At 43.9% G+C, this 16,585-nt stretch overlaps 1 protein-coding gene across 1 annotated transcript in view; it reads left to right on the top strand.

The window, feature by feature from the left end:
- The window catches only part of FAT4 (FAT atypical cadherin 4), a 132,397-nt gene that overhangs the window by 90,766 nt on the left and 25,046 nt on the right, over positions 1-16,585 (top strand). Inside the window, exons 7-9 of the mRNA XM_071452390.1 lie at positions 5,956-6,136; positions 9,443-9,693; positions 12,044-16,393. Of these exons, the coding sequence (XP_071308491.1) occupies positions 5,956-6,136; positions 9,443-9,693; positions 12,044-16,393 (4,782 nt within the window). The remainder of the gene's footprint in view (positions 1-5,955; positions 6,137-9,442; positions 9,694-12,043; positions 16,394-16,585) is intronic.

Below are 16,585 nucleotides of genomic sequence, written 5' to 3' on the forward strand. Positions count from 1 at the left end.
TGTTAGATAATCCTTGCAAAAGTACAGATCTGTCCAACTATCAGTCAACTCCCTTGGTTTTTGAAGTTCAAGTTCTGCTAAATTAGCTTCGGGATCAACTGCTGCTTTGTACCTAACTATGAGATAAACTCAAATTTGACACACTCAGAAATTTTGAAAATCTTGAGTTTCCTGCATGTCTCATTCAGTCACTCACTGAACTGATTGAGAGTACGGATTGCTTCTAACTGTTTAATATCTTTTATTAGCCACTTATTTCAGCTTTTGTCTCAAAATAATCTAGGTTCACCAGTTTTTTTAAGACTTAGCATGACAGCCTGTGGTGAAAAATTGAGTAAGAAGAAAACAAAGCACAGTCAACATACCCAGCCAGGACAAATATTTGTGGTACAATCATGTAGAAAGGACTACTTTTTCTCATTTCACAGATGCGGTTTCTTCTGTGTTCTTGCAAAATTAGTTAAATTCATCCATGTTCCAAATCAAGCCTCGTGTGCACTAGCAATGCAAAGTGTAATGCAGGCTAGTTGCATTTTCACTTAATGTAGCTCTGTGTTTATTTTAAAACTCACCAGCTGAGTGAGGCTCAGCACACTCCGTCTGCATTTAAATGCATTTAGAAAGATTGGCCACTTTATTGTGAGAATGGCCTTGTTTACTTGAGTGAAAAAGTTAATTCTCTGTGATAACACATACAACTCCTAGTCCTGGGACTCATTCACTGAGTGTTTGACTGGAGAAGTGAAATCCGCTTTGTTGCAAAGCAACACATTTCACTGAGGCAAAAATTCCATTTCTGTGAAATCGCTTTCCAATTTTCAGGATAATGATGTGTTTAATTTACCACAAAACATGGTAAACTGCTTGCAGGATGAGTCTTGATTAGTCATTTAGATTCATTTTATTTAATTTTAATACTTTTTTTTTTTTTTCATTTTAGTGAAAAGTATCTGTGGGGTTTTTGCTTAAGTTTATTGTTAGTTTTCTAGCACATGATTTTGATGTTTTAATGCTGGCAAAAACTTCTGAGGTCCTGGTTTCTGAAAGGAATGATGGTTTTACTATCTGCTGTGCTAAGCATGGTGCAGACAGGACCTAGAAACCATTAAGGCTTCAAACAATATGTGGATGGTGTGCTGGACACATTCTCCTATTTCTAATTTTTGCTGTGAGCCAAACAGCACCATGCAGCCGAGATAATTTCCAATAGCATCATCTTTTCCTGAGCTTTCTTGAAGAACCTAAATGGCTTTGCAAGTTTCCTTTCATGGCTTTTTTTTGCTGCTCCAGTGCACTAAGTGCTCTGATCGTTCCCCAGTCACCCAGATGTGGTGTGGAGAGCTGATCATGTACCAGAGCAGACACTGCCACATATTTTGGGGGATTCCAGGGAGCCCAAAGAGCTCACCTTCCCCATTCCTCAGAACAAGGGACAAGCTCATGGGGGCATGGTGCTCTCTTCTTCCAAGGCTGCACGGACAGACCAAGGCAGAAGTGAAAACAGTCTTTAGGTGCCTCCCTTATGGGTGACCTTCTGTCCTTGAAGCATCAGCACAAATGAGGGCAATGAGTGGCTTGTGATGAGTTCATCCAGAAAGGTGTATTGACCTCTCTGTGCTGGTTATCCAGCATTTGAAAAGCAGAGGTTGTCAGGTTAAATGGTATTTCTCTCCACCATCACCTTCCTGTATTCTGTTTCCTTTCTTTTGTTTGAATTACTGCACAGAGCCAATATTTTTCATCCCATCTCTCCTAAACAGGGAGAGGAAAAAATTGAGAGTGCTTCTTACAACTTTTAAAGTAAAAAATTACAGTTATCATATTTTTTGTGATGATCAGCCTCAAGCAAGCATGGGAGAATGGAGCAGAAAACCTGCTCATAGCTCTTTGCCAGTCCCAGTTCCATCTTGCTGGGACAAGAGGCATCCTGTCCCGTGCTGCTGCCTGCCTGACCCACATTCCCCAGGGCTGTTTTTTATGTCACTTCCCCGGTGTCCCATGCAGAGAGGGGAGCCACAGCCCAGTGCTGGCCCAGCCCAAGGTGGCCTCTCATAACCTCTCTCTGTAACTCATCCTCCACCACAGGCTCCCAAGCTCTGCTCCTTCTCTTCATCCCCAGACACATGTTTACTTGCAGATGTAAGCAAAAAAGCTGAAATTTTTGGAAGAGCATCTGTGGGAAGCAATTTTCCCCCTGAACTCAGCGTTGCTGTTTTGACACTATCCCAGGTTAATCTCTATTTCAACAATGACGTGTGTGGACGTTTGTGGGACTGTCTGCTTAGTGTATATGTACAGCTGCCACCTAGGAAGTAAACTGTGCAGTTCACAGAAACAGACCTCAGCCCACAGAGATGGGAAATTCACAATTATAATGACAATAATATATGAATGGCACCATCTTATAAATTTTAAAGATGTGATACTCACTGAACGGGAACGGACAATTCAATCTCTCCCATTTAGTTCACATAGTCAATTTTATGTTCTTTCGCTATTCATCATTTGGTTCCTTCACTCCTTCATCCTTCTAGAAAACTCTTTTTCCAACTTGGATATTCTAAGACTGTGAGATGTAGTATTTTGGGATTTGGGAAAAAAAAAAAACACTAGAGAAATGCTGTAAATGAGGACTGTCTGACAAAGAAATACTTGTTGCTTCTGCTGAAAAATAGTTCAGGCTATCATGAAAAATCATAGAAATTTTTAATGCAAGTTCACTAAGGGAAAAGTGTATGTTTCTTTGTGGCTTTAGCCCTCAGGGCTGTTTTTAAAAGTACTCAGAGGCTTGTGTGGCTGTGTACAGCAATTTTAGATAGGCTGTAACATGGCTGGTTTATTAAGAATGGTTTGGGGTCATCTTGTGTGTTTGGCTAATATTGCAGAACTTACACTAAATTTACTGCAGTTATTTATGCAAAATATTAAAATAGGGGTGATGCTCTACCATAATAAGAATTAAGTGACTTGGGGAAGATTTGCTATTGAAGCAAAACTAAGAAATCTGGGAACTCAGCCTGACTGTGGAAACTACTTCTCTCACCACAAATATGATATGTACATTTTATGAAACCTGCTTATTACCAAGGGCCAAATTCTGTGGTCCTTATGCAAGCACAGCTTTCACTGGAAGTTCACTGAGGACGGTAGAATTTGGCCCCAAGCTATTTCTTTTCCATATGAAATTACTTCATTTGTAATTTCCTCTTCTTATATTTCTCAGTAACTGCAGAAATGTGAGCTAGTATTTAATTTTGAATGAGTAAAAGCTTTGAGGACTCTCTGTGAAATTGCAACTTTGTCTTTCGGTGTAATAGAATAAAGGATTAAATTTGTGGACGTGATATTTTACTTAGAGGGGGAAAAAAACCCCATATCTGGATAACTACACAGACAGGAAACCAATGTAAATACGTGAGTTTTTCCATCCAAGTAAGATGAGAAAGGTTTGGGGTTTACAGCCGAGGAGCAATAACTTGGGATGTTACAAACAGCTGAATTAAAATGGGACTTCTGGGATGTCTCTGTGAGCACTCTGCAGCCACAAGCCAACGTTGATGAGGTCTGGGTTCCTTATGTTACCCCAGCTAATTGTGTTGGTGTGGTGCTCAGCCTTGGCTGGTGAGGTCCCTTCCCTGAGGCTGACACAAATGAGCCCGCACTGCGCTGCATGGTGCCTTGCAGACACTTCCAGGGAGGAAGGGGAACTGGAGAATGAGGGATTGGGGCATGAGGCAAAGGTTGGGATTTAAAGGCACTGCCACCTCTGTTCATTTTTGTGACTAAACCCACAGTGTGCATTTTCTGGCCTTGGCTTTGTCGTAGCAAATACATTTGAAACAGCGAGTTTCAGGTTTTAGCTGTGAGTTAGCTTTCTTTTCCAGGCTGAATTGCATTACTGATGCTCTTTGAACGTGACTTACCCAAGATTAATTTCTGAATTATATATAAATTGTTTAATCAGCTGCGAAACTTTACAACTTTCAACCTTTCATTTCATTAGCTGTGAGATGAATGTCAATAAAATGCGTTTGGAAGGCCAGAGCTTGATGACACACGCAGCAAACGCCGCTGAGGACTCTCCTTCCTTTAATGCAGCAATAATAAACACTTCACAGGCAATATTTCAGCAATCAAGAACACTTTTGCAGGCTTTTCTATCTATATGTGTTTGGCTAAATGACAAAATCGTGAGTTAAAAAAAAAAAACGCTAAAAAATGAGTCAGACTTATTGCCTTAATGTAACCTTCCTGGCTGAAAGCGTATTAATTGGCAGAGTGAATTACCTCAGAGCAGAGCAGAGAAAGGCCTCTATTGTGTGATGTGAAATCTATACTCCTTGGCTTGCCACGTTCTTTCCTCGGCGTTGTGATCCTTCCCCTCTGATCAGCAGCCTCCAAGCCCAGCCTTGTGAGATTTATAACACCTTTCAATTGGAAGCTCTGTCATTCAGCCCATTTGGGCATTAAACCACGTTACTGCAAAGCATTTTGTGGTGAAAAATCCTCCTGCCCATGCTGAGGCTGCTCCCGGCTTCTTCCCGCCTTGCTTCTTCAGCCTTCAAGGGTTAACACGTGGGAAAATGGGTTGCTATATCTCCTTTTATGTAAGAACTTTGTGTTTGGAGCCCTTGCCAGGAGCAGATGAGCCCCAAGAGCAGAGCCTGCCTCCTTCCCAGCCCCGAGGTTGAGCTGCAGCAATAACCTTGGATAGCAGTGACCCAATCCTCGGCCGGGCTGGAAGGACTGGGGCGGTCATGCGGGGCGGCCTGCGTTCCATCAAGTGACAGCTCCGTGTAATATGCCTGCCTTGCAGCAAGGACTCCACCAATCTCCAGCCCAAAGCATTTCATTATCCTTGCTTTATCCCAGTCCAGCAAATGCTGAATTGGAGAATCTGAGATGGAAGGGGAAAGCAATGCAATCTTGGGTAAAACAGGCATGGTTGTCATCTGTCTTTTGAGTAAAAGCTGCCCTAACTTAAGTGTTTCATGCTCTGCTATCGCTTTTTCCTTCTCCTTCCTATGTACTCAAAGAAAGAAATGATCCCTTTCCTCCAGGGGAAGAATTTAGTTAGCAGGAGATGTCTTGCTGATTCTTGGCTGAAAAGAAGTGTAATGAATGGACTGACAAAACTAACATGAACTTGTAAAAGTCTTCATTGTCTTTTTTTGGATTTGACAAAGGAAAAGCCAAATAGGACAAACACTGAGAGATTGCACATGAATAAACATGCTATTTCATGTTCCTTGCTGCTCATCAGAGTTAAGTTTAGAATAACAAGGAGGATGGAATCCCTGGGTTAAATCAGTTCAGTCTGATTTCCGTAAGCCAGTATCCCAATTGGAGCGAGCATTATTTGCTGCTATAGATGGTTGCTTCTATGGAGAGAGTGAGTCTCAGCAGGGCTGGAGACTCACTGCAACCGTCTCACCCACTCCCAGAAGGTCTCCCCAGGTCAGGGTGCGACCGGCAGTGGAAAAGCCACGCGGAAAGCTGGGTTTTGCCACTGTTCCCACTCTATTTGTTCTGTGGGTGAATAAATTGAGGGCTGGAATCTTCACGTCTGTCAGCATGCCACCTTTGAAGGTCTTCTTGCAGAGGAATAGGAAAGTCAACCACATCTTCAAATTGGTCCTAATTGTTACAGGAAGGCTTTCTGAGCAGTTCCAAGACCATCTTTTTCCACTGAGCTTGTATTACAAAATATTTCTGGAATTAGATGGAGCAAGAAAAATAATAATGTTTTTTTTTGTGTGTCTTTCACAACTTGTACTTTATGTCAAGATGACTTTGAAACAAACCTGACCCTGTCCTCTGTGTTGAGCTGTCTTCCTTGCTCTGTGAACTGTGACACGCTCAAGCGCTCGGCTCCAAATCAGGGCTGGCAGAGCTCCGATTAGCATGCTGGTGTTTGTAACCTCTAGCACTTTGTACCCCCCCCTTTTCCCACAGGATCTCCTGCCCTCACTGGCACTGGAACCATTGCTGTCACAGTGGATGATGTCAATGACAATGTCCCCACGTTTGCCTTTAACATGTACTTTGCCACTGTTCCGGAGGATGCTCCCACGGGGACGGATATTTTGCTCGTAAACTCCTCGGACGCTGATGCTTCTACAAATGCTGTTATTAGGTAGGTCGATTACTGTTGCTCCATGTAACACTGCCTCATATCCTGCCTGAAGATTTCTTTTTCCCTAGTGTCCATCACCAGCATGCCCTAAAGCTGTAAGACAAAAAATAGAATGGCATTGTGTGTGCAACTAAATTACTTGGGCAAATCTGTCTTTTTGTTGCTTTTAGGCTTTTAGAGTTATATTGAGGACAAATAGGGTTGTGGAGTTATTTTTTTACTGAGTGAAAAGGAAGCTAGTTTAATTTGCAGCTGCACCCACTACCTGCCTTGCTGCTGCATTCACACCTTTTCGTGTAGTGAGCAATTTTCACTGAAAGCAAATGTGCTCCTTGAGTAAAGCTTTGGTCCATTAATGTCTTCAGTTTAGCATGAAAATTACCCAAGGTAAATTATAAAGCTTATGCCATTCAGAGAACCGGTAAAAAGTTGGAATTTGGCAGTTCTGCACAGGGCTCAGTTGATGAAACTTAACTGGGCACTGGGCTGCACACTGGCCGTTCCCAGTTCCACAGACAAGAGTAATGAAGATGCTGAGTGGCAGTGACAAGCTCAAGATTATCCACTGAGGACAGATACATTGCCAATGGAATGCAAAGCAAATTTATATTAGTTCTTGATCTTACCATGTTTTTCTGTTGTGGCTGCAAACGTCACTCTTTCCAAATTCACAAAGCAGGATATAAAAGTAGCTTCCTTGTTCACCTTTGTTAGTTCACCTCAGCTCCTTCTTCAAAGAGCATAAGAATACCACTGTGTCACTTTTTTTAAAAGGAAGTAATATAAAGCAGAACTACGTTGTGGCAAAACACTGTCTACAAAATACTGAAATATTTTCTTTCCAACTAGCTACAAGCCAGAAATAGAAGCTTGACATCTAGACATCTTTAGATATTTGAAAATCATCCAAAGTTACCATTTGTTAAATTGTGGAACAATCAAGCTTTTAATTCTGTTCACTCATAGTCTAAGAAACTATTTCTGGCAAGTTCCTTTATAAAAAAAAAAGAATTCCATGCAGAGCATGAATGACTGTAATGATTGTGTCCTGTAATCAGAAATTATCAGAGTGCTCTTTAGTGTGGTTAAATTGCTTTAATATCTTTGCCATTAGTCTTTGTCATTCACTCAGTACCACATCATAGAATTAGTTGATAAAAATATTTTTCCCCTTCATAAGTAGCTATTAAAACATTGTTTTCAGGTTTTGTTTTACACTCTTCAAGCTCAGGAACAGACTTTGTTTTTCTTGGACAGGATTTGTCCAGATTCAGCATTTAAAGTAGATCCCAAAGTATGGCTGGTATTACAAAACTGGTGAAAGCCAGAAAGAGCAGAACATGTATGGTCATCTTGTCAGAGGTCCTGAGGACTCAGAACTCCTTTTCTGTCTTGTTAGAATCGGTTCAAAATTAAACCTTTGGTTTCCAATAGACATATTTAAGATACTTGGCTAACATTTTTATGCAAAGTCAAAAAATGTGCTGTGTTTTCAAAGAAGTGTTTAAGTTTCTGCAAAGCCATCACCTGCCCATACGTGCCAACTCTTGTTCTCCTGTTTCTGGTGATAACCTGTGAAGTCATTAAAGGAGGGCGATGGGTTGTAAATGGCAATGCACACTTGAGCAGTCCTGTTGTTAGACACAGTAGACATAGGAGTCAAAAGGTCACATAATAAGTGTTTGGATCAAATTCCTTTTATGCCACTTGCCACCATTAGAGTTTCAAGGGGTTTTTGGTTTTGCTCAGTTTTTTTGGGGTTGAGTTTGGATTTTTTTGCAGTTATGTTGAGACACGTGTACACTGTCCAGTTGGTTTGCATGCAGGTACAATTCAGAATATCTTATGACAAATGTAATATGTCTTTATTATTTCCTTCTAAAAAGAAGAAAAAAAATCATAGTATCTTTTCAGTGCTAACAAGTGGAAACATAGAAAAGAAAGTTTCTGTCTCTGCAATACCCCACTCAGGGTTAAATCACTGCAAATCACAGATGAAATGTGCCTGGTGCTGCTGTTTAGGGAGATCTAAGTGGTGCTTTAGGCTTTGTGCACATTCTTTCTATTCTAGGTGCACATTGCTATGGCTGGAGAATAATTGCATATGGCCATCACATTATATCATAATTAAGCAATTAAAGCTTGCTCGTGGCGTTGTGCAGAGATTAATGACTGAGCAGGAGAAGTTGCCACAGCTTATTACACAGGCTGGCTCTCAACCCTCTCAGTGCAGCTTCTGGGCTGTGTTATTACTGCTGTCATAACCTGTTCTGGTCTTAAAGAGGTGAAGATAGGAATATTAATATCTTTCTTTTAAACCACTTTATTCTGAGTGTTTCATAGAATCATACCTCAGAAAAGTGCTGCTGTGCTGTAGCAGAGGAGCAGTGCTAACCACAGCTGTGTTGGGTCATGATATTGAATATGAGAATTGTTCATTTGAGCCATTTTTTGTTTCCATTGTTTTCTCAAAAACCTATTATCTGAATTCTGAAAAAATCTAATACTAACCAAGTACGTTTAAAAATACATCTTTGAGATTCCTGCTGTATGAAGACAAGCTGGATAAGCATTCCAAGAGAGGGGACAAACTGTGGTAGGAAGTCAGAGGTAGCCCCTAACACACACCTGTAGTGAGCACACAGTCAGTTCTTATCAGATCATGTGGGGATGTGTGCACACACAAACACACCCACCAGTTTGAGGGTTAAACTCTGGTCACAATTAGTCTCTGTTAACAGAGCTCTGTGGTTACTAATTTGCTATGAATTGCTATAAATTCCCATTGAAATCTTGAACAGCAAAACTAAGTATCAGGAAACAATATGGATGTTAAATGTTCTTTTTATTTTGTAAAGCTGTGATCATTTTATTTCAAAAAGTACTTTTGTATTTTCTAACTATATTCTGCAGGTTCAGTTAAGAGGTACATCAGCCTTTTGGAGTAAGAGTTAATGCATTAGCCCAGGGAAATCAGCACTAGAGGATGCCTCCAGTAGCAGTTTTGAGAGTATGTCCAGTGGTATCTTTCAAATAGTCAAAGGCTCAGTCAGCTTATGTATTGGAAATCTGTGTTAAACAGCTATGCTTGGAAATCCCCAGAAATGTGATTATGACAGGCCTTGAAATTTGAAAAAGTCAAACAGTGAAGACAGATGGAGAGTCAGATGAAAATGTGACAGTCTGTGTTGATACCCATCAGCATAGTGGTCTGAAGAGTGTAGAAAATGGTTATTATCTTAATGCAGCAGGCTGCCTTTTGAAATACTAATCCAATTTTTGTCCCTTGCTTTTCCTCTCCCGCAGCTACAGGCTTAGGGGCGGCAATTCCCAATTCACCATCAACCCTTCTACGGGGCAGATCATCACCAGCGCCCTCCTGGACCGGGAGGCGAGGGAGAACTACACCCTGGTGGTGGTGGCCAGCGATGGGGGCTTCCCCAGGGCTCTGTCCAGCTCCACCAGCGTGCTGGTGGCCGTGGCTGATGTGAACGACAACCCACCCAAGTTCCAGCACCACCCCTACGTCACCCACGTGCCATCGCCCACCTCTGCAGGTAACCCTGGCACTGCCGCAGACAGGGAATCATGGGATGGTTTGGGTTGTTGGAAGGGACATTAAGGATCATGTAGTAGCAGCCCACCTGCCATGGGGCAGGGACATCTACCTCTAAATTAGGTTGCTCAAAGTCCCATCTCAGCCTGGCCTTGAATGCTTCTGGGGATTCTGAACACATTCACAGCTTCTCTGGGCAACATCTTAATGAAATGCTCAGCTGTGCCACAGAAATGTTTCTGAGATGTTTCTCTGCAGCTGTTTTCCTGGGATTATCTTTGTGCTGCATGGGAATGAGGAATAACAAACCTCAAGTCACCATCCACAGTTTAGCAGGTTTTTTTCTATTGGGTTCCTCCCATCCAAATTCAGTTATGTTCGTGTAGTTACATAAAGTACATGTACTGTAAATGATCACCCACTCAAAAAAGTTATTTTGCTAGGGTTAGGAAGACAATGGCCTGTTTTTATTTCTGAAAGTCTCCTCTGAGCAATTCCTAAACAGGATTTTGACAGCCTCTTCCAAAAACGCTGTGTCTATGTCATATGTTAATTATGTTGCCTTTCCTTGATCCAAGTGGTGAAGTAAAATAAAATAAAAGTAATCAAGCAGCAATCTTCCTTTGAGCCTACACCCAAATTAAAGTTACTTCACTCAACACAGGAGTTAATGTCTGGTTCAGCTCATGTTCCATGTTTTCACATACACACACATACATGGATATGTGATGCCTACGGAGAGGATTCCATGACAAATGGTTTGCAAAACAAATTTTCTTTTAACAGGAAAAAAAAGATTATTTCCATGTCTTGGATTCTGTCTCTTAATTTTAAACAATTGCAAATACTTCTCCTTTTTATGGAAGAATGAATTTGTTTACAATTCTTCTCTGTTTCCAGAACAACATTATGAAATTGTTTTATTATTGCATTGGCGAAACATCGTGTAATCAGACTAGTGCCTTTGCCTGGTTGTTTTTGGGATGTTTCTTCAAATTCTTTTCACAAGGGGTACACATAGGTTGACCTGATGTTTTCTGGTAATATCTTTTTTGGGTGCTTTTTGTATGAAATCTCTTATAACTAGAAACCTAAGCTATGTTTACTCTGTTTTAAACTTAGCAAAAACCTAGGGATGTATCCACTTTTCTTATTTACAACTTCCTTTTCTTTTTGTTATTTTTTTTAATCGAGTTTAAAAAAAGGAACTAGTAATAATATTAATATTTTTTGAATAACTGAAGCACAAAAAAATCTTCATTTCTTCCTGTCCCATTTCTCACAAGGGTTTGAATACTGTTCTTGTCTAAATATTCCTGCCCCTGGAGTACAAATCACTGCACATGACAAATAGTGACATGAAGTATAGTTTTAAGGGATGCTGTCAAAGTCATTCCTGCCTCTAAATGATTTTCCCTTAAGAGGTTGAAAACAGCATGACTTTTATATAAAACTGGGTGTTTTCTAAATTTTAATAACAGTAAAACATCAACAGTGTTCTGCAAATTCGTTGGACAGTGTCAAATTTGAAAGACATATCATGCTTTAGATCTGGTAATAACTGGTGAGGAAGAACACCCTGGGTTCTTCTTGCAAGTGTGCAAATGTAGAGGATAATGCAAATGGTGCACATACAGTGAGGCTTATTGGGAACCATAAATTCAAAAGACCTGAAAAGTCTGAGTGTAATCATGTTATTGTACTAGTGTGCAATCGTTTTGTATTCCTGTTTTACCAATGTGCTTTTAAAAATGCAGTCCTCTTAGTTCCTGTCCTTGAAATACTCTTAGAAAATTAGAAGTAAGGGACTAGTGGGGAGAAAGAAGGAGCACCTGGGGAGCAGGAAGAGAAGGGATTGCAAGGGACAATGTGTAGGTGTAGGGTAAATATCCGTGGATGTTGCCTGTTCACTAATGTAACCTTAATAGTCCTTGAATTCCAGGGTGAAGTTTTTTTTGTGGATAAGCAGGCTAAGAGTAATTTTAAAAATCAAAATAGCGTTCAGTCTTACTGGGTTTATGGTTTTTGTTGTGTGAATGTTCTAGAGGCAGGATGCTAGGCCTCTGAAAGGCTGCCGGTCTGTTTCCCAGTTCTGTATGTCCATCTCTCTAAATGCAGTGTCCTATTTTTCAACTCAACATTTTTTGGCTCCGTGCATGTCTTGTGGACTCACAGACTCACCAACCCCTTGTTGAACTCACTTTTTTTGTGACAAAAGCAGTTCATTTTTAGGGCAGTGTGAGGAAGAGCATGCTGCTCCAGGATGTGCTTCAGACTGAAAGGCTGGCATGATGTTTCTCACAATCAGTGCATGCATTAAAGGACTGACCTAGCTTTGTTCTGCATTTCAGGCTCATTCGTGTTTGCGGTGACTGTCACCGACGCAGATGCCGGCTCCAACGCCGAGCTCCATTATTCCCTCGTGGGGAAGAACTCTGAGAAATTCCACATTGATCCAGCAAGGGGGGCAATCCTGGCTGCAAAACCACTGGCGGGAGAGTCCGAAGTCACCATTTCCGTTCACGTGAGGGATGGCGGCCGGTACCCCAAGACAGACTCTACCACTGTCACCGTGAGGTTTGTGGACAAAGCCCAATTTCCTCGCGTTCAGGCAGAGCAGGAGACCTTCACTTTCCCTGAAAACCAGGCAGTCGGGACACTTGTCACCACCATCTCTGGGTCTTCAGCCAGAGGAGGCTCCTTGTCCTACTACATTGCCAGTGGTAATCTGGGCAGCACCTTCCTGGTGGACCAGGTGACAGGACAGCTTTCTGTCGGGCGGGCTTTAGATTTCGAGGCCGTGCAGAAGTACGTGGTGTGGATTGAGGCCAGAGACACAGGCTTTCCCCCCTTTTCCTCCTACAAGAAATTGGAAGTATCGGTGATTGATGTCAACGATAACATGCCGGAGTTTGAGCAAGATCCCTTCATTGCAGAAATAGCAGAGAACCTGTCCCCACGGAAGATACTGACTGTGGCTGCTGTTGACAGGGACAGTGGTCTGAATGGACAGCTCAATTATGAAATAATTGAGGGCAATACCGAAAACAGTTTCAGTATCAATCGAGCCACTGGTGAGATCAGAAGCGTCCGGCCCTTGGACAGGGAAAAACTGTCTCAGTACACGCTAACCATAAAAGCTTCAGATAAAGGCACTCCGCTCCAGAGCACAACTGTCAAAGTCATCATTAATATTTTAGATGAAAATGACAATGCTCCGAGGTTTTCACAGATATTCAGTGCTTCTGTGCCTGAAAATGCTCCTCTGGGTTTTACAGTAACGCGAGTCACAACATCAGATGAGGACATTGGGGTGAATGCAGTCAGCAGGTACTCCATAAGGGATACGAGTCTCCCGTTTGCCATAAATCCCAGCACTGGGGACATCACCATCAGCAGACCCCTGAACAGGGAGGACACTGACCGCTACAGGATCAGGGTCTCTGCGCATGACTCGGGGTGGACGGTGAGCACAGACGTCACCATATTTGTCACAGACATCAATGACAATGCCCCACGATTTACAAAACCATCCTATTACCTGGAGTGTCCTGAGCTTCCTGGGATTGGGCTAAAGGTCACCCAGGTTTCAGCCACTGATCCAGATGAAGGGTCCAATGGTCAAGTCTTCTACTTCATAAAATCCCAGTCCGAGTTCTTCCGCATTAACGCAACCACGGGAGAGATTTTCAACAAGCAGTACTTAAGGTACCAAAACTCCAGTGGTTCCAGTAATGTCAACATCAACAGGCACAGCTTCATCGTGACATCATCAGACCGGGGCAGTCCCCCATTGGTGAGTGAGACCACCGTCACCATAAACGTGGTAGACAGCAATGACAACGCACCGCTCTTCCTCACCCCTAAATATTTCACTCCTGTCACTAAGAATGTGAGGGTTGGCACAAATTTGATTAAAGTTACTGCGGTGGATGACAAGGACTTTGGCTTGAATTCTGAAGTGGAATACTTTGTCTCTGATGAGAGCAAAACTAATAAATTCAGACTGGACAGGAGTACAGGCTGGATTTCTGTGTCATCTTCACTAATGGCTGATTTGAACAAAAACTTCCTGTTTAAAGTGAAAGCCAAGGACAAGGGTAATCCCCCACTCTCATCCGAGGTAGCTGTTGAAATAGTAGTGACAGAAGAGAATTACCATACACCCGAGTTTTCCCAGAGCCGCATGAGTGTTACTATCCCAGAGAGCTACTCTGTTGGAGCGGTGGTCAGGACGGTTTCAGCACGAGACAGAGATGCTGCCATGAACGGATTAATCAGCTACAATATTTCCTCTGGAAATGAAGCTGGAGTCTTTGCTATTAATGCCACCACTGGTACACTGACACTAGCCAAACCACTTGATTTTGAGTTACACCAAAAGCACGACCTGGTTGTTACTGCCACGGATGGAGGATGGGTGTCCCGAACAGGCTACTGCAGTGTCACCGTTAATGTCATTGATGTCAATGACAACTCCCCAGCATTCAGCCCTGAGGAGTACTTTCCCACCGTGCTAGAAAATGCCCCCAGTGGGACAACTGTTATTTGTTTAAACGCCACCGATGCTGACTCTGGATCTAACGCTGTGATTGCGTATGCCATCCAGTCCTCAGACAGCGACCTCTTTGTCATCGACCCCAACACGGGAACCATCACCACCCAGGGATTTTTAGACTATGAAACAAAGCAGAGTTACCATCTAACAGTAAAGGCTTTTAATGTTCCAGATGAAGAGAGGTGCAGCTTTGCTACTGTCAACATCCAGTTGGAAGGGACAAATGAATATGTGCCCCGTTTTGTCTCCAAGCTTTATTATTTTGAGGTTTCAGAGGCAGCTCCCAAAGGTACTGTTGTAGGTGAAGTTTTTGCAAGTGATCGTGATATGGGCATCGATGGAGAAGTCCACTACCTCATCTTTGGCAACAGCAGAAAGAAGGGCTTCCAGGTAGACGAGAAAAGCGGCCAGATCTACGTTTCAGGACCTCTTGACAGAGAAAAAGAAGAGCGAATCTCTTTGAAAGTCCTTGCAAAAAATTTGGGGAGCATTCGTGGCGCAGATATAGATGAAGTAACTGTTAATATCACAATCCTGGATGCCAACGATCCTCCCGTTTTTACCTTGGGAGCCTACAATATACGGATCAGCGAGGGTGTTCCTCCAGGCACCCATGTCACGTTCGTCAGCGCCTTTGATTCAGATTCTGTCCCCAGCTGGAGCAGGTTCTCCTATTTCATCGGGTCTGGCAACGAGAACAGCGCCTTTTCCATCAACCCACAGACGGGACAGGTGACGGTCACTGCAGAGCTGGATCGAGAAACGCTGCCTGTCTACAACCTCTCTGTGCTGGCCATCGATTCGGGAACGCCCTCTGCGACAGGAAGCGCCTCTCTGGTGGTAACTTTGGAAGACATCAACGACAACGGCCCTACCTTGTCCACCAGCCAAGGAGAAGTCCTGGAGAACAACCGCGCAGGAACTCTGGTGATGACGCTGCAGTCGTCGGATCCCGATCTCCCTCCCAACCAAGGCCCTTTCACGTATTACTTGCTCAGCACTGGCCCTGCCACCAGCTACTTCAGCCTCAGCACCGCTGGAGTCCTGACAACGACGAGGGAGATTGACAGGGAGCAAATCAGCGATTTCTACCTCTCGGTGATTACCAGAGACTCTGGCATTCCTCAGATGTCTTCCACAGGAACTGTGCAGATCAAGGTAATAGACCAAAACGACAACCCGTCTCAGCCCAGAACGGTAGAAATCTTTGTTCATTATTATGGCAACCTCTTCCCAGGTGGAATTTTGGGCAATGTAAAGCCGCAGGATCCGGACGTGCTAGACAGCTTCCAGTGCTCCCTCATCTCAGGAGTCACCAGCCTTTTCAGCATTCCCGGGAGCACCTGTGAGCTGCACTCGCAGGCCAGGTCCACGGACGGCACGTTTGACCTGGGGGTCCTCAGCAACGACGGGCTGCACGGAGCCGTCACTAGCAGCGTCCGCGTCTTCTTTGCGGGCTTCAGCAACGCCACCATCGACAACAGCGTCCTCCTCCGCCTGAGCGCCCACGGCGTGCGCGACTTCCTCACCAACCACTACCTGCACTTCCTGCGCATCGCCAGCTCCCAGCTGACGGGGCTGGGCACGGCCATCCAGCTCTACGGCCTCTCTGAGGACAGCAACCACACCTTCCTGATGGCGGCCGTCAAGCGCGGCAACAACCAGTACGTGAACCCCAGCGGCGTGGCCACCTTCTTCGAGAGCATCAGGGACGTCCTCTTCCGCCAGAGCGGCGTGCGGGTCGAGGCCGTGGACCACGACTGGTGCCTGCAGAGCCCCTGCCAGAATGGGGGGAGCTGCTTGAGGAGGCTGGCAGTGAGTCCCACCCTGAGGACCCACGAGAGCGTCCCCGTCATCGTGGTGGCCAACGAGCCACTGCGGCCCTTCGTGTGCCGGTGCCTGCCGGGCTACGAGGGGAGCCTGTGCGAGACCGACATCGACGAGTGCCTCCCGTCGCCCTGCCACAACGATGGCACCTGCCACAACCTGGTGGGGGGCTTCTCCTGCAGCTGCCCTGAGGGCTTCACCGGCATGGCCTGCGAGAGGGATGTCAACGAGTGCCTTTCCAACCCCTGCAAAAACGGTGCTGCCTGCCAGAACTTCCCAGGAAGCTTCAACTGCGTTTGTAAAACCGGGTACACAGGTATGCATTTGCTCCTCTATATACCTTACAGTCCAGAAACGATGGCAAGAGTGCCTTCTTAGCCCAAAACTGTCTGAATAGAAGCATCCCCATGGATGAAGAGGTCATCATGCAAACGAAGGTTTTAATAGTGTGAAAGCTCAGAATACCCAGGTACCTGCAATATTATTTTATTTTAGCTCTCTCCCAAGG

This window comes from Agelaius tricolor, unplaced genomic scaffold, assembly GCF_023055355.1.
Source record: "Agelaius tricolor isolate 1412-34295 unplaced genomic scaffold, bAgeTri1.0.p SCAF_34, whole genome shotgun sequence".
NCBI classification, from domain to species: Eukaryota; Metazoa; Chordata; class Aves; order Passeriformes; family Icteridae; genus Agelaius; species Agelaius tricolor.